Genomic DNA, 14080 nt, shown 5'->3' with positions numbered 1-14080 from the left:
CTTCCGACCCTCCAGAAGGCTCTGAACAGTACTCTAAACGGCTTATAACAGAAAGCACTTGAGTCTTAAAGGAAGTAGGGAAGATGAAGCGCACAGGAGGTTGCGGGCAAATCCGAGCCGGTACTGAAAGTCACGCTGCGTCCCGGGCAGGGTTGGACTGGAAACTGACAGCTGAGTCGGAGCATGCGCGTCTCACCGCAGCCGGGGCCCTCAGCAGCATCCAAGCCCCACCTCTTCCGGCGGGAGCACAGCGGGTACCCGGGCCCCGACGCATCGCCGCTTCCAGCTTCCCACGCCGCGCTCACCGAGCACGCGCCGGCAGGGGCGAAGCGGCGCCATTGCGCATGCGCGCGCCGCGGCCGCGGTGAGCAGGGTAGCAACACAGCCCCGCGGAGCCCCGCCGGCCAATCAGCGCGGCCGGAGGCGGGACTTCTCCGCGGCTCCCTGGTCAGGGCTGGGCGACTTCCGGCAATAAACCCTGTGGTGGCGGCGTTAGGGGCCCTGAGGCGGTGGAGCTCCAGGTGGGACGGGCGTTCTCGGCCCCAGGTTGGCGCCCCAGGTGGGGACGGGGTCGGGGGCGCCCGCGCTCCAGGTGGGGAGGGGGTCGGGGGCGTTCACACTCCAGGTAGGGACTGAGGTTGTCCGCGCTCCAGGTGTGGACGGGGTGGGGGGCGTCCGAGCTCCAGGTAGGGACTGAGTTGTCCACGCTTCAGGTGGGGACGGGGGGGGGGGGCGTCCTCACTCCAGGTAGGGACTGAGGTTGTCCGCGCTGCAGGTGGGGATGGGGTGGGGGCCGTCCGCGCCCCAGGTGTGGACGGGGTCGGGGGAGTCTGCACTGCAAGTAAGGACTGAGGTTGTCCGCGCTCCAGGTAGGGACTGAAGTTGTCTGCGCTCCAGGTGGGGATGGGGTGGGGGGCGTCCGCGCTTTGGGGCGGGTCGGGGAGGGGTATCTGCGCCCCAGGTAGGGACGGGGCGGCGGCGTCCCCGTTCCAGGGGGTGGACGGGATGGGGAGGGGGGGCGTCCGCCCTCCAGGGGGGAACTGAGGTTTTCCGCGCTCCAGATGGGCACGAGATGGGGGGGGCTCCGAGCCCCAGGGGGCGACTGAGGTTGTCCAAGCTCCAGGTGGAGACGAGATGGCGGGGGTCCGCGCCCCAGGTGGGACTGACGTCCACGCCTCAGGTGGGGACAGAGAGGGGGGCGCGTCCGCTATCCAGGGGGGGTACTGAGGTTGTCTGCGCTCCAAATGGGAACGGGGTAAGGAGCGTCCGCGCTCCAGCGGGGGACTGAAGGAGGGGCGTCCGCTCTCCAGGTGGGTACTGAGGTTGTCCACGCTCCAGGTGGGGGCGGAGGGGGCGCTTCCGCGCTCCAGTGGGGGATTGAGGTTGTCCGCGCTCCAAGCGGGAACGGGATGAGGGGCGTCCGCGCTCCAGAGGGGCACTGAGGTTGTCTGCGCTCCAGTTGGGACGGGATGGGGGGCGTCCGTGCTCCACGGGAGGGGACTGAGGTTGTCGGTGCTCCAGGTTGGGACGAGATGGGGGCGGGGTCCGCGCTCCAGACAGAGGCGGTCTGTCTGCAGCACGATGCAGACTCCCGTCGGCCGTTGCCCCCGCAGTGTGGGCCGCCCTCTCTGCCCCTTCCATCTCCCTTCGGCGACAGCCCCTTGTTCCCGTTCTCCGTGGACCCCGGCCTCGGTGACTGCCCTTCCCCTGCAGTCCACTCTGTGCCTCTTCCACGGCTTCACTCCTCTCTCTCTCCTCTGTTCCTTGTCTGCGGCTCTCTCTTCGGTGCCTTCTTGACGTATTTCTCTTGCAGCTGACCCTTGTGAAGTTTGCATCCTTCCTTCGAAGTAAGCTCGGATCCGCCTGTCTTCCAACTGGGTCCCATCGCTCTCCTTGGGCCTTTTCAGACTCTTTTTGAAAACTCAGGAATCCAGAGGATCCTGTTTCCCTGTGAAGCCCTCTTTTCTTGCCACCTCCAAATCCTTACCATCCAGTCCAGATCAGAAAAGACACATTTTCTCTTACTCTTTCATATTCCATTTCTCTTTCTCTTTTTTTCATGTTCTCTAATTCCATGAAGCATCTGTGATTCTCTCTCACACCTTTACAGTAAATCTCATTTCTGATTCTCAACCCTCAATTTACCATTTCTCGATGTTCTTTCTGGATCAGTTTCCTCCACACTTAATAAGCGTATTCATTGTTTAAGTTATTTGGAAGTCTTGTAAGGAAAAGAAAGCAATAAAAAAGATCAAATGTCTGTCAAATTGAGACCCAGTCATTCTTTCTTATCTCAGGAAATGAAAATTATTTTCTCAAAATTTATGATGAAAAATAAGAAATAAGGGGGAAAGAAACCCCTTTGTCAGTCTTTTTCTCTGAATGTCATACTGTTATTTTCATTGCAACTTGTTTCTTGTGTATAGTGTATATAGTGCTAGCTCTTGCTCTGCCCTTACAGTTAACTGCTGTCCATAGTGGTTATTCCATTTCCTTTTCAACTAACTTAAAAACAAATAGCAAAATACATGTAGCCTTTTACAATTTATTAGAGTTATGTTTCCTGTCGTGTTTTCTTTGTCTTAGTGTTTTTATATTTAAATCAATCATTACTTTAGGTCATATCTGGTGATGTATATAATATAAAGTAAAAAGGTGAGCAAAAAACCCTCACTGTGTTATGACATCTGTTTTCATAGGATGTTCAGGAATTGCTACTGTAGAAACAGTGATAGAGCAAGGACACTGGAGTGAGTCCTCTGAGTGTAACTCCAAGCTCCACCAAACCTTTTGCTTCAGTTTCTTCATCTATAAAATAGAGAATTAAACCTGTAAAATGGGGATGATGACATTCCTACCTTGTAGGGTAGTGGTAAGGACTAAATGAGGTAATAGAGGTAAATTGTTTAAGATAATGCCTAACCCATACTAAGATCTAATAAACGTGTGCTGTTATTATTATCATTAGTTAACGAAAAGTATGCTTGTTGAAGGAAAGACACTTCTTGGTTAGTCCTGACTCTAATGTCAGAAGTTTCCACTCGCAAATGAACTTGGTGAGGTCCTATTCTGCAGTGCTCCACCCCATGTCCTGTAGTGCTTTGCCCCATGCCCTGTCAGTGCTCTGCCCCATGTCCTGTCCTTGCTTCACTGCATGTCCTGTCAGTGCTCCACCACATGTCCTGTAGTGCTCTGCCCCATGTCCTGTCCGTGCTCTGCCCCATGTCCTGTCCTTGCTCCGCTGCATGTCCTGTCAGTGCTCCACCACATGTCCTGCCTGATCCACCCCCATGTCCTCCCCGTGCTCCCCGATGGCTTTTTGTTATTGTTTGTAGTAACTCTGCTTCCAGAGTCTGTGCTTTAGTTCAAGAACTGTATAAGATTATACTTTAAAATAAAGCTTGATTGTGATTCAAAGAGCGTAACATGACAAATCTATGGAAATATACATCTTCAGCGAAACAAGTCTTTTCCTCTGTGTTGAAAAGAAGAACCTTAGAAATGTACAATTTTTTATTTGCGTTGTCCATTTAGTTGCATTTGACTCCTTCCAACCCATGGAAATACACTTAGCAGCTGAAAAATTCAGACCAACTATATTCGTTTCTCACAGAGTTGTTAAAGTCAAAGTGAATGATCTCTAGAGTTTTGGTAGTTGTAAAAGAATTGATTATCTTGCTGGAAACACCAAACTGATTCTTAACTTTACAGTGGAAACTTTGAGTAAGTGGTGTTACACGGATTGTTTGTGAGGCCTGAATATAAGTGTATTACATGGTGAGTGGGCATAGTGTCTAAAGAGATAAGTACAAAGTTTCTGTGTCAAGTTTTGAAATATTTTGTCAGCTGAGATGTCAGAAGTTTCTGTTGCCTAATTAGTTGTACTTTCTGCCTCCATTGTCCCATTCAGTCTGTCCTGCAGGCCTTGGCAAATTATTCTCAAAACAGCACTGCTCATGTCGCTACATTGCTCAAAAACTTAATTATTTAGAGAATAAAGTTCAGACAACTTTGATAGTCAACATTCTCCATGATCTGGCTTCTACCCACCTTTCTTGGCTTCTACCTGCCAATCTTCCCATAGAGTTCTATTTCAACCAACCTATACTGCTTATTATTGTCAAATGTGTCACCTGTGTTCCATCTTCCTGTTTTTTCACCCGCATTGCTATGGCTGGAATTTTTTCCTTGCTTCTCTGTTCCCTTAAGATCTAACCATGTGTCAAGGCCAAGCTCATGTCCTAGTTCTCTTCAGAGTTTTCCCGGATGGTCTGCTTTTTACTCTGAATTTCCTTTAGTTATCCTCTCTACTCTCGTTCAGCACTCAGATTACAGATTTCACAGATGTGTGTATTTTTGTATGTTTTACATATATTTACTTTATTGTGTTGTGTGTGGGTTTTCCTGTTTTTAGTCCCTCAGCTAGAGGGCACACCTTAGGGAAGGGACACAGCACAATAACACATTTAGTCAGTGCTTAAATGTTTGTTGTAGAAGTAATCCTGTATGTGGTCTGCTTAGCAGTATTCTGCACAGTTGCCACTTGACTTTTTTTCTTAAACACAGAACTCTGAGTCCACAGTTTTAATATGGTATTGAAGATACCTTGGCACTTGTCAGAGATGGTTCTAACAGACATTTTTCTCTTGTACGTGTTTTATGCGACAAAATTTGCCATTTAAGCATCATCTGCTACATCATACTACTACCCTTCCTTTGTAGGAGCGTTCTCTGGCCTGTTTCTGAAGCTTCACACATCAGCAAGTCAGACGTGTACTGTCAGAGACCATCTTGGGTAGTTCTGTGGGTTATCTCTTAAGTAGGGGGTTGCTTTTGCGTTTTAGGGGGATCAGTAGTTGTGAGACAAGTCTGCAAGACGAGGCTTATCAAAATAGTGCTGAGATTTAAGGCATGATTTATCAGTATCTTCTAAAGCAAGAATTTAAGTGAATCATTATGTGACTGAAAAAGATGTGTTCTGATTATGTTAGTTTAACAAGATGTGGAGATTCTCTTGGTCCAAATGAAAATGACTTCATATGTTTCAGATATAAACTCAATTCCAGTTCAGGAAGTAAGCACTTGTGGTTGATCCAGGAATGTTGAAGACTTCTAATTTCCTTCTGAACTTTTTTTGTCTCTTCCAACCAGTATAAATGCCTACTTAATAGTATGTTTTTTGTTAGTTGTAGTAAATGTAATTGGGAGATGGTATTTGAACACTTCCATCTCTCATGTACTCTATGATGTAAATATTCCCCATTAGTGGAATACCCAGTCTGTTTTGCACATGAGAGTAATATAACACACTACTCTATTGAAACTTTTTTTTTTTTGAGGAAAATTAGCCCTGAGATAATATCTGCCGCCAATCCTCCTCTTTTTGCTGAGGAAGACTGACCCTGAGCTAATATCCGTGCCTATCTTTCTCTACTTTATACATGGGACCCCTGCCACAGCATGGCTTGCCAAGCGGTGCCATGTCTGCATCCGGGACAACTGGTGAACCCCAGGCCGCTGAAGCAGAATGCACACACTTAACCACTGCGCCACCAGGCAGGCCCCTATTGAAACTATTTTTGATTGAATTATTAGCTACCTTTTTGTAGCTAAATTCAGTGTATACTTTTCACTTCTTAATCATATTGGCTTTGTTATAACATTTTTCTCTCTGTCAATCATTTCTTTCTTAAAATGCGTTCTTCTCCTGATTTGCTACTTTCCCCCATACCTCTCTAACTGTTCCTTTTCAGTTTCCTTCCTTGGCTCATCTTCATCTGTCTGTCCCTTAAATGTCAGTGCCTCTTAGAGTTTTTTCCTCAGCTCTCTTCCCATGTATGTATACTCTGTGATATTCTCATGGCTTTGATTAGTGTCTAGGACTGATGATTTTCCTGTCTCTCTCTCCAGCCTTTCTCTCCTGAGCCATGGATCTATATATACATTCACTCATTCAATGTTTCTTAAGCTTCTCTTGCATGTCTGGCATTGTTCAATGTAATTGGGATAACAGAGTTGAACGAGACATTGCATTTTCTTGGAGGAAAACCGACAATAAGCATACAAATGATCTCAGACAGTGCTTATTACTGTGAAGACGAGAGACTGATGGGAGTGAGTGGAGCAGCCGCAGAGGGAGCTGTTCGGGTCAAGTGGTCAGGCAGGCCTTTCTGGGGCAGTGATGTTTCGGGTCGGCAGTGTGAATATCCAAGGCAGTTCTTAGCCCTCAGTGTGCATGAGATGACTGGTGGACATTTGAAAAAAATGCTTGTACTTAGCTATCACTGCAAATATTCATATTTAATTGGTCTGGGATGGGGCTGAGCACTTGTACTTTTTAAAAGCTTCCAAGACTGTGGCGTTAATGCACAGCAGGGGTTGAGAACCACTGATCAAGAGGAAGGCGGTTCCAGGCAGTGGAAGAACTGGTATTCAAAGTCTTGCTTTTACCAAGTTGTAAGCTTTATGGAGGTAATAATGTCTGTTTCATCATTTTTAAGTCATGGTTTTTATACTTGGAATCTAGTATAGTGCCAGTACAACAGATGTAGCAAACCTAGGAGGCATCTCCAAAACTGAAATCAGGATCTCTCCCTTCTGTATTCCTTATGTCAGAGCCAGGTGAGAAAATCAAAATCTGGGTATCTTTGATTCCCCTCACACATCTAGCCTGCCTGGCGTTGTTCGTTGCCCCATGCGCCTTTCCCTAGGATAGCTTGGAACACTGAGTGGATGAGAGAGCAAGAGATGGCACAGGATGGGAGCCCCTTGATTTCTGTTTGACTCTACCTCCTAAGAGTTTCTAGACTCTCTTCTCTCTGTTCCTGTTGCAGCCATACTCTCACCTTTTAAAGGCCAGTATTGAGTAGCCTGCAATCCTAACTCTTGTTTCCTCCAGCTGCCTCCCCCCTCAATTCATTCTGCACAGTGTAACCCTGAGTTCTGTGAACCTCAAATCTAATGGAATCACTTACCTGCTGAAGTCTGTCTCTTGACTCCTCATTGACCTCAGAGTAAAGTCCACTCCTTTGACTTGATCTCTCCCTTAATTGCTTCTCCATTCTTCTAGCTGCTCCCTGCTCCCTCTCTTATGCAGTCATGCATTAACAGCGGGGATCCTGTCTGAGAAATGCATCGTTAGGCAGTTTTGTTGTGTGAACGTCATAGAGTGTGCTTACACGAACCTAGATGGTACAGCTTACTACACACCTAGGTTATGTGGGGCCACCATCAAATATGCAGTCCATGATTGACTGAAACGTTTTTATACAGCACGGCTGAACTGTAAGCTTCAGCCAGAGTGAACTACATACAGTGTCTGAACATGAAGATGTTCACTTTATGTTGCTTCTGATCTCTGGCAAAGAGACTTTTCTGTCTGGTACAGTGCTCCCTATTCTTCCTCACTCCCTGACTCCTGCTTGTTCTTCAGGTGTGAGCTGACATGTCACCTCTGGTACACCTTTCATGACATGGGCAATTTGGGGCTGATAAATCCACCAATACTTATCCTGTTTTATCATTTTAGTACAACTGAGGTACTGTGTTTTCTTCACCATTTTACCACCAATGTCTAGGCAGCATTTAAGGCATATGCAGAAATTTAAATGTTAAGTAAGAACTTTATTCACTAAAATTAATGAATAGATGTTCTAAATGAAAAGAAACTTTAGTTAGTTACACATGTTTTCAACATAAATTAAATTTTTTATAGGAGAACTATGCCGTTTTTGGGTCAGGACTGGAGGTCTCCTGGATGGAGTTGGATTAAAACAGAAGATGGCTGGAGAAGATACGAATCTTGGAGTCAGGAACTTGAGAGAGAGCATGACCACTGTAGCATCAATCACAGCATGTAAGTTACAGCCCAGCAGAGCCATGTCGTTTGCTGCGTACTGTCTATAGCTTCAAATATTTTTCAAGCCACTGCAAAGCTGTGTAGCTTGTCACTTGGCTGAGAAATGCCTGCACACAAGGCTGGTGTGAAGAAACAAGTTATTTAGCTGCAGACTGAGCCTAGTACTTACAAGGTGCTGCTTGCTTCTTTTTATTGAAAACATTTAATACTTACTATATGAGAGAGAGGTGGTGTTGTCATTAACCCCACATTACAGCTGAGGAACTTGAGGCAGCAGAGATAGAGTTTTGGCAGCGCATGTCAGAGACCCAGGTAGTAGTAGCTTCCACAGGCAGAAATATTATTTTCTCTCTTGAAAGCCTGAGTTGGTGTAGCGACTTTGCTGAGGGTGGAAAGATGTTTTGTCCTGTTGCTGTGCTGTCCCAAGAGGTAGCCTCGTCCTCATGGCCCAAGGAGCAGTGCTGCCCACGACATGCGCATCCCGGCCAGTGGGCGGAAGAGGAGGAGTGTGCGTGTCATATCTGCTCACACCTCATGGGCGAGAGCGTGGCTGAGGGGATGCTGCGAGGGGGTGGGGGTCATCCTCATGTGTAGCCATGTGTCCAGATCAGAGTCAGAGGTGGGTGAACACACAGGGGGTGGAGGGCCATGGAGTGGTACCTGGCATCTCCATCAGATCAAAATCAGAGGTAGGTGACCACATAGTGGAGTGGAAGGCTGTGGAGTGGTACCCGGCACCTCCATCAGATCAGAGTCAGAGGTGATGTGAACACACAGCGGGGTGGAGGGCCGTGGAATGGTACCCGGCGTCTCCATCACCAGTGGTATGTGAGCATTTGGAGAGTTAGGAAGGTCTGGGGCTTCTTCCCCCAAGCTGTCATGGGTCTAGTCATTGAATTTACTGTGTATTTTCATTTGACACTTCCATAATTACCAGTTGTGTGTTTTGAACTTACAGGTTATCTGTTTTTCTGACAGAAATTTAGCAGCTTTAGACTAGAGACTGATTTTTGCAGTATTCAAAGCAGAAATTTTTTTTTAATTTTTATTGAATTAATGATAGGTTACAATCTTGTGAAATTTCAGTTGTACATTATTGTTTGTCAGTCATGTTGTAACTGCACCCCTTCACCCTTTGTGCCCACCCCCCACCCCACCTTTTCCCCTGTAGCCACTAATCTGTTCTCTTTGTCTGCATTTTTAAATTCCTCACATGAGTGGAGTCATACAGAGATTGTCCTTCTCTATCTGGCCTATTTCACTTAACATAATTCCCTCAAGGTCCATCTGTGTTGTTGCAAATGGGACGATTTTGTTCTTTTTTATGGCTGAGTAGTATTCCATTGTATATATATACCACATCTTCTTTATCCAATCATCAGTTGATGGGCACTTAGGTTGCTTCCACATCTTGGCTGTTGTAAACAGTGCTGCAATAAACATTGGGGTGCATGGGACTTTTGGAATTGCTGATTTCAAGCTCTTTAGATTGATAGATACCCAGTAGTGGGATGGCTGGATCGTATGGTAGTTCTATTTTTAATTTTGTGAGGAATCTCCATACTGTTTTCCATAGTGGCCACACCAGTTTGCATTCCCACCAACAGTGTATGAGGGTTCCTTTTTTTCCACAACCTCTCCAACATTTGTTACTATTTGTTTTGGTTATTTTTGTCATTCTAATAGGGGTAAGGTGATATCTTAGTGTAGTTTTGATTTGCGTTTCTCTGATGATCAGTGATGATGATCATCTTTTCATGTGCCTATTGGCTATCCGTATATCTTCTTTGGAGAAATGTCTGTTCATGTCTTCTGCCCATTTTTGATCGAGTTGTTTGATTTTTTGTTGTTGAGTTATGTGAGTTCTTTGTATATTATGGATATTAACCCTTTGTCAGATGTATGACTTGCAAATATTTTTTCCCAGTTAGTGGGTTGTTTTTTTTGTTTCAATCCTGTCTTCCTTTGCCTTGAAGAAGCTCTTTAGTCTGATGAAGTCCCATTTGTTTATTCTTTCTATTGTTTCCCTTGTCTGAGAAGACATGGTGTCTGAAAAGGTCCTTTTAATACTGATGTCAAAGAGTGTACTGCCTACATTTTCTTCTAGAAGCCTTATGGTTTCAGGTCTTACCTTTAGATCTTTGATCCATTTTGAGTTTATTTTGGTGAATGGTGAAAAAGAATTATCAATTTTCATTCTTTTACATGTAGCGTTCCAGTTTTCCCAGCACCACTTGTTGAAAAGACTTTCTTTCCTCCATTGTATGCTCTCAGCTCCTTTGTCAAAGATTAGCTGTCTGTAGATATGTGGTTTTATTTCTGGGCTTTCAATTCTGTTCCATTGATCTGTGCACCTGTTTTTGTACCAGTACCATGCTGTTCTGATTACTGTAGCTTTGTAGTATGTTTTGAAGTAAGGGATTGTGATGCCTCCAGCTTTGTTCTTTTTTCTCAGGATTGCTTTAGCAATTCGGGGTCTCAAAGCAGAAATTTATTTTGCATTTCAGATTAAAGTAAAGATAATGCATAATATTTGTTGAACTTATATTGTGGCATTTTTGCCATTCTGAATTTTATTTTCTCTTAATAAAATATATACAAGGTAGGTGATTACATATGCTGTTAGTATTCGATAATTAGTGTTGCACAGTTATGAATATTCAAGGTTGTCTTTTGTCTTGTGATTTTTATAGCAAATTATTTAAATTTACTGTTGGTTGAATATATATGGAAATATTAGATGTTTACTTGTACTCCCAGTGTCCTGTTAAATGTAGAGAGTCCTGGAAGTCACCCTTTAGGATGGGTAAACAGGTTACAGGATGTTGGTTTAAAAAAACTGTCATTCTTGAAATACCATGTTACTGCTGCTCTGCACTAAGGAAGTTGCCTGAGTTTCTCCTTTTCTTTGAGTATTCTTTTCCTTCTCAGCCCAAACATGTGTAAGTGCCTGAGGGTTCATTTCTCTGCACACACACAGAACTAGGGAACGCAGCCAGGATGTGAACCCCATGTTCTCTGTTTCCTTCCCCTCCTACAGACACTCCCACTCACCCCTCCCATTCACACTTTGGAAAAGTCCTTGGAAGTAGTAAGGGTTGCTCACAGAAGCTTCTCTGTGTCAGCTGAAGAGGTCCAGTGTCCCTCCTGAGACAGACGGCTGCATCTCAGCCCCCGTTAGCTGTCCGCTGCTGGAGACGTGCAGGGAGAATTCACAAGCCCTCCCTCTTTCACCCCATCCAGATGCCTCTCAAGTCCAGGCCCTCTCTCTCCCACTCTGCCTCCTTCCTTTCTCCTCCTCTTTCCCGTTCCCACCAAAACGCATATCTAGACCTGTGGGAGAGGCTGTGGATTGAGCCGCAGGAAACCTCTGATATTTCTTTCTTTCCCTGGAAGAAAAAGCAGTTTAACTTTGAGCCTAAGATTTGATAAAGAAATAAAACTGTATGTAACCATCATTTTAAATCACTGTATAAAATTACCTTATCTTCCTCCAAATGTCTTTGAGAGACAGAGCACTCGTAATTCTTTGATTTGTAACTGGCTTTCTAAAATTAGGAAGAATATTGCACTAAAAATCATTTAGGCAATCAAGATTCTAACTGACTTTGTTAATTTTCTTTTTTGTAAATGGACATGAAAATAGAAGACCTTTAAATATCTCCCTGCTTACTTTTCACCTCATTTTTTAATTAAATGTTCAGAGGAAATAGGTAAGAAATTATGCAGTTCAACGTGGTCAATTCGGGGGCAGCCAGCCAGTTCTTACTGTGAATCCTGATTAATCTGCTCTTTTAAGCAACATTCATGATATTGTGGAAGTTGATGATGGAGCAGAATTAATTCCTATTTTGAATACTTAGTTCTTCTTTTAAAAGATGTCTAGAACTTACAAAATATTTTACTGCAGAGCACAGTTTGATACAGAGGATTCACTTTCACCCCTTCTGGGGAAATTTACTTATTAAACTGTAGATGCAAAAAAGAAGGTAGATTGGCTGGGCCACAGATTGATGGGAGGACAGCCAGTTGAGGATTCTGGTAGACCAACAGACCAGGTGAAGAATGGTGAGAGCTTACCCACGGCAGTGTCTGTGCAGTTGGATGGGGTCAGAGGGCAGAATCAGCAAGAGAGCCAGTGACAGGCCAGACAGGGGAAGGGGGGAGCCCCAGAACGAGCCTCAGGTTTGGGCTTGGGAGATGGTCCTGAGTAGTAGTGGCTTGACCTTTCTACAGTTTGTGTTGTTGCCATGAATTGTATGATTTTCGTGAAGGAAAGGCATTGAAGAAGAGTGTTGAGGTACTATATATCTTTAAGAATTTGCAGCATTTCCCATCAGGTTTCACTGTTAGTAACCGTAGGCTTAGTGGAGGATGTACAAAGTTGTTCCTTGTCTTTTGTGAAGCTGAAATTTGATAAAGGCGTAGATGGTCAAATATATCGTGTTTAGCTCTGCCTTAACAGTGACGTTCCTAGGGGTTTCTCCCTTTGCATTTAATTTGTTAAACATTTTCATCACATTATTTTTATTTACAGCTCATTAAATGTTTTGTTTCCTATCCAGATTTGAATATCTTAAGGTTTGTTTTGGTTATTTGGATCTCAGTGGGCATGGCAATGGAGATCATTGTAAATTTGGGGCTCCGTAAAAGTTATCTTCAACTCTAGTAGTTCCTAAGATATCCCAAGATAGTTGAATTCTATAAAAAGCACTTTTAAATTGTGGGTTCCACGGGAAAAAGAAAAGCTGCATTTTTGATTCCCGTATGAGAATGCAAAAATGGTCTCTGATCACCATGACAGACAGAGAATTCAAGGGTCCTCTGGCTCTGCAGTGAGAACTGTGCTCCCTGGGTCATAGTACCTAGATGGGGAGACTTTCTTGTACCCATTTATTTAGTTAAATAAATACCCCATTGTTGTTTTGGTGTTTTTCCCCTTAGGATCTTTAGAGTATTGTTACAAGTTTCAGGAAAAACCCAGATGACCTTTCTTTGTAGTTTTTCTTAGTGACTTAGAAAGTTAGCTTCAATGTCAGACTCAGCTGTTTCAGGCAGTATTTGATGTTGCTGCTTTTTTAATTAATGATTTTGTTTGGATTGCAAACACCTGTCTGTTTCAATAGTGCATTTTTTTGTCAATTATAAGCCAACAAAAAGTCATACCTGAAGCATATAAAGTGAAAAGCGAAAATTCTTTGCTAGCTCAGATCCTGTTCCTCACGGGTAGCCCAGTGTGTGCTCACTGTCTTATCCAGATGTCAGTCTGCGAAGCATCAGTCTTTTTCTCCAACCCCTTCCTGTCCGTGCCTGGAACGATTTCAGTGTCCATTTTATGGCGCTCACAACACCCTGGCCTCTCCTTTCTTGACGTCCTCCTTCCTAAGATTTCCTTCTTTTCTCTGTTCCAGCCACCCACCGATGGTCCAAAACCATGAACTAAGGCATCCCAATCGCTGAACATAATCTCTCTCCCTCCAAGTTTCCTGACTGCCACCTGCATCTCGACCTGTTGTTTTCCCATCTTATCAGCCCACTCTTTTGCGGGTCCCTTCTTGTCCTGCTCGTATACTGTGATCCATTGTTTCGGTAGTGCTCTTGCCAGTGCCCTAAGCTTCCATTCCAGTCTTTTTTTAGTGTACCCATATAGCACATCTCAACCTTAAATGAGCCGACACATGAGCAGCTAGGAAATGCAAGGAAGGAGAATCTCACCAGAGCACATAGTGAGTCCGCTCAGCGACTCACCCCTTCATCTGCTCCTCCTCTGCTCACTCTCCCCTGTTGTCACGTGCTCTCTCCCGTGCTCACTCATTCTTCACTCACTCAGTGGACCGCCGTTGACGGACTGTCTGCTCAGTCCAGATGGACCCTCTGTGCTGTCCAGCAGCTCGACTCTGTTTGGTCAGCTTGTGCTCTCCTCTTCCTAAGTACTCTCTCAAACCTCCTTCATTCTCCTCTAACTTCTAAGTCCCATTACGCGTCCGCCGTCTCTTAGAAGACTACCTCAGCTCCTGCTGCACCAACGAATCTGAAGACATCAGACTTGTTCTCAGAACCTTGGATTTTCAGTTTTCATCTTCATTATCTTTATCCTGAATCTTTATTGGTTTTATCCAGAAATGCACGAGATATCTGGATCAGACTTTTTTATTAATTACCTCGTTGTTAACAGAAAGCGTATTGGCCCTCCTTGCCCCAGTGCTTACCCCTATGGGATGA

The 14080-nt window shown here is 44.7% G+C and overlaps 1 protein-coding gene across 8 annotated transcripts in view; it reads left to right on the top strand.

Moving 5' to 3' along the window:
* The first annotated feature begins 272 nt into the window (after positions 1-272).
* Positions 273-14080, top strand: part of FBXO25 (F-box protein 25) — a 63367-nt gene continuing 49559 nt past the window's right edge. The window contains exons 1-2 of one of the 8 annotated variants that reach the window (XM_014867389.3): positions 273-521; positions 7715-7855. In XM_014867389.3, coding sequence (XP_014722875.1) covers positions 7722-7855 — 134 coding nt within the window. In that variant the 5' untranslated portion in view covers positions 273-521; positions 7715-7721. Of the gene's footprint in view, positions 593-7714; positions 7856-14080 lie in introns of all 8 variants that reach the window. The other 7 variants (XM_070500100.1, XM_070500099.1, XM_044760458.2 and 4 more) reach the window with 7 other exon arrangements.

The sequence above is a fragment of the Equus asinus genome, chromosome 27, assembly GCF_041296235.1.
Source record: "Equus asinus isolate D_3611 breed Donkey chromosome 27, EquAss-T2T_v2, whole genome shotgun sequence".
NCBI classification, from domain to species: domain Eukaryota; kingdom Metazoa; phylum Chordata; class Mammalia; order Perissodactyla; family Equidae; genus Equus; species Equus asinus.
Note: the sequence above shows the minus strand (reverse complement) of the source record. Positions and strands in the feature narration are given on the sequence as shown.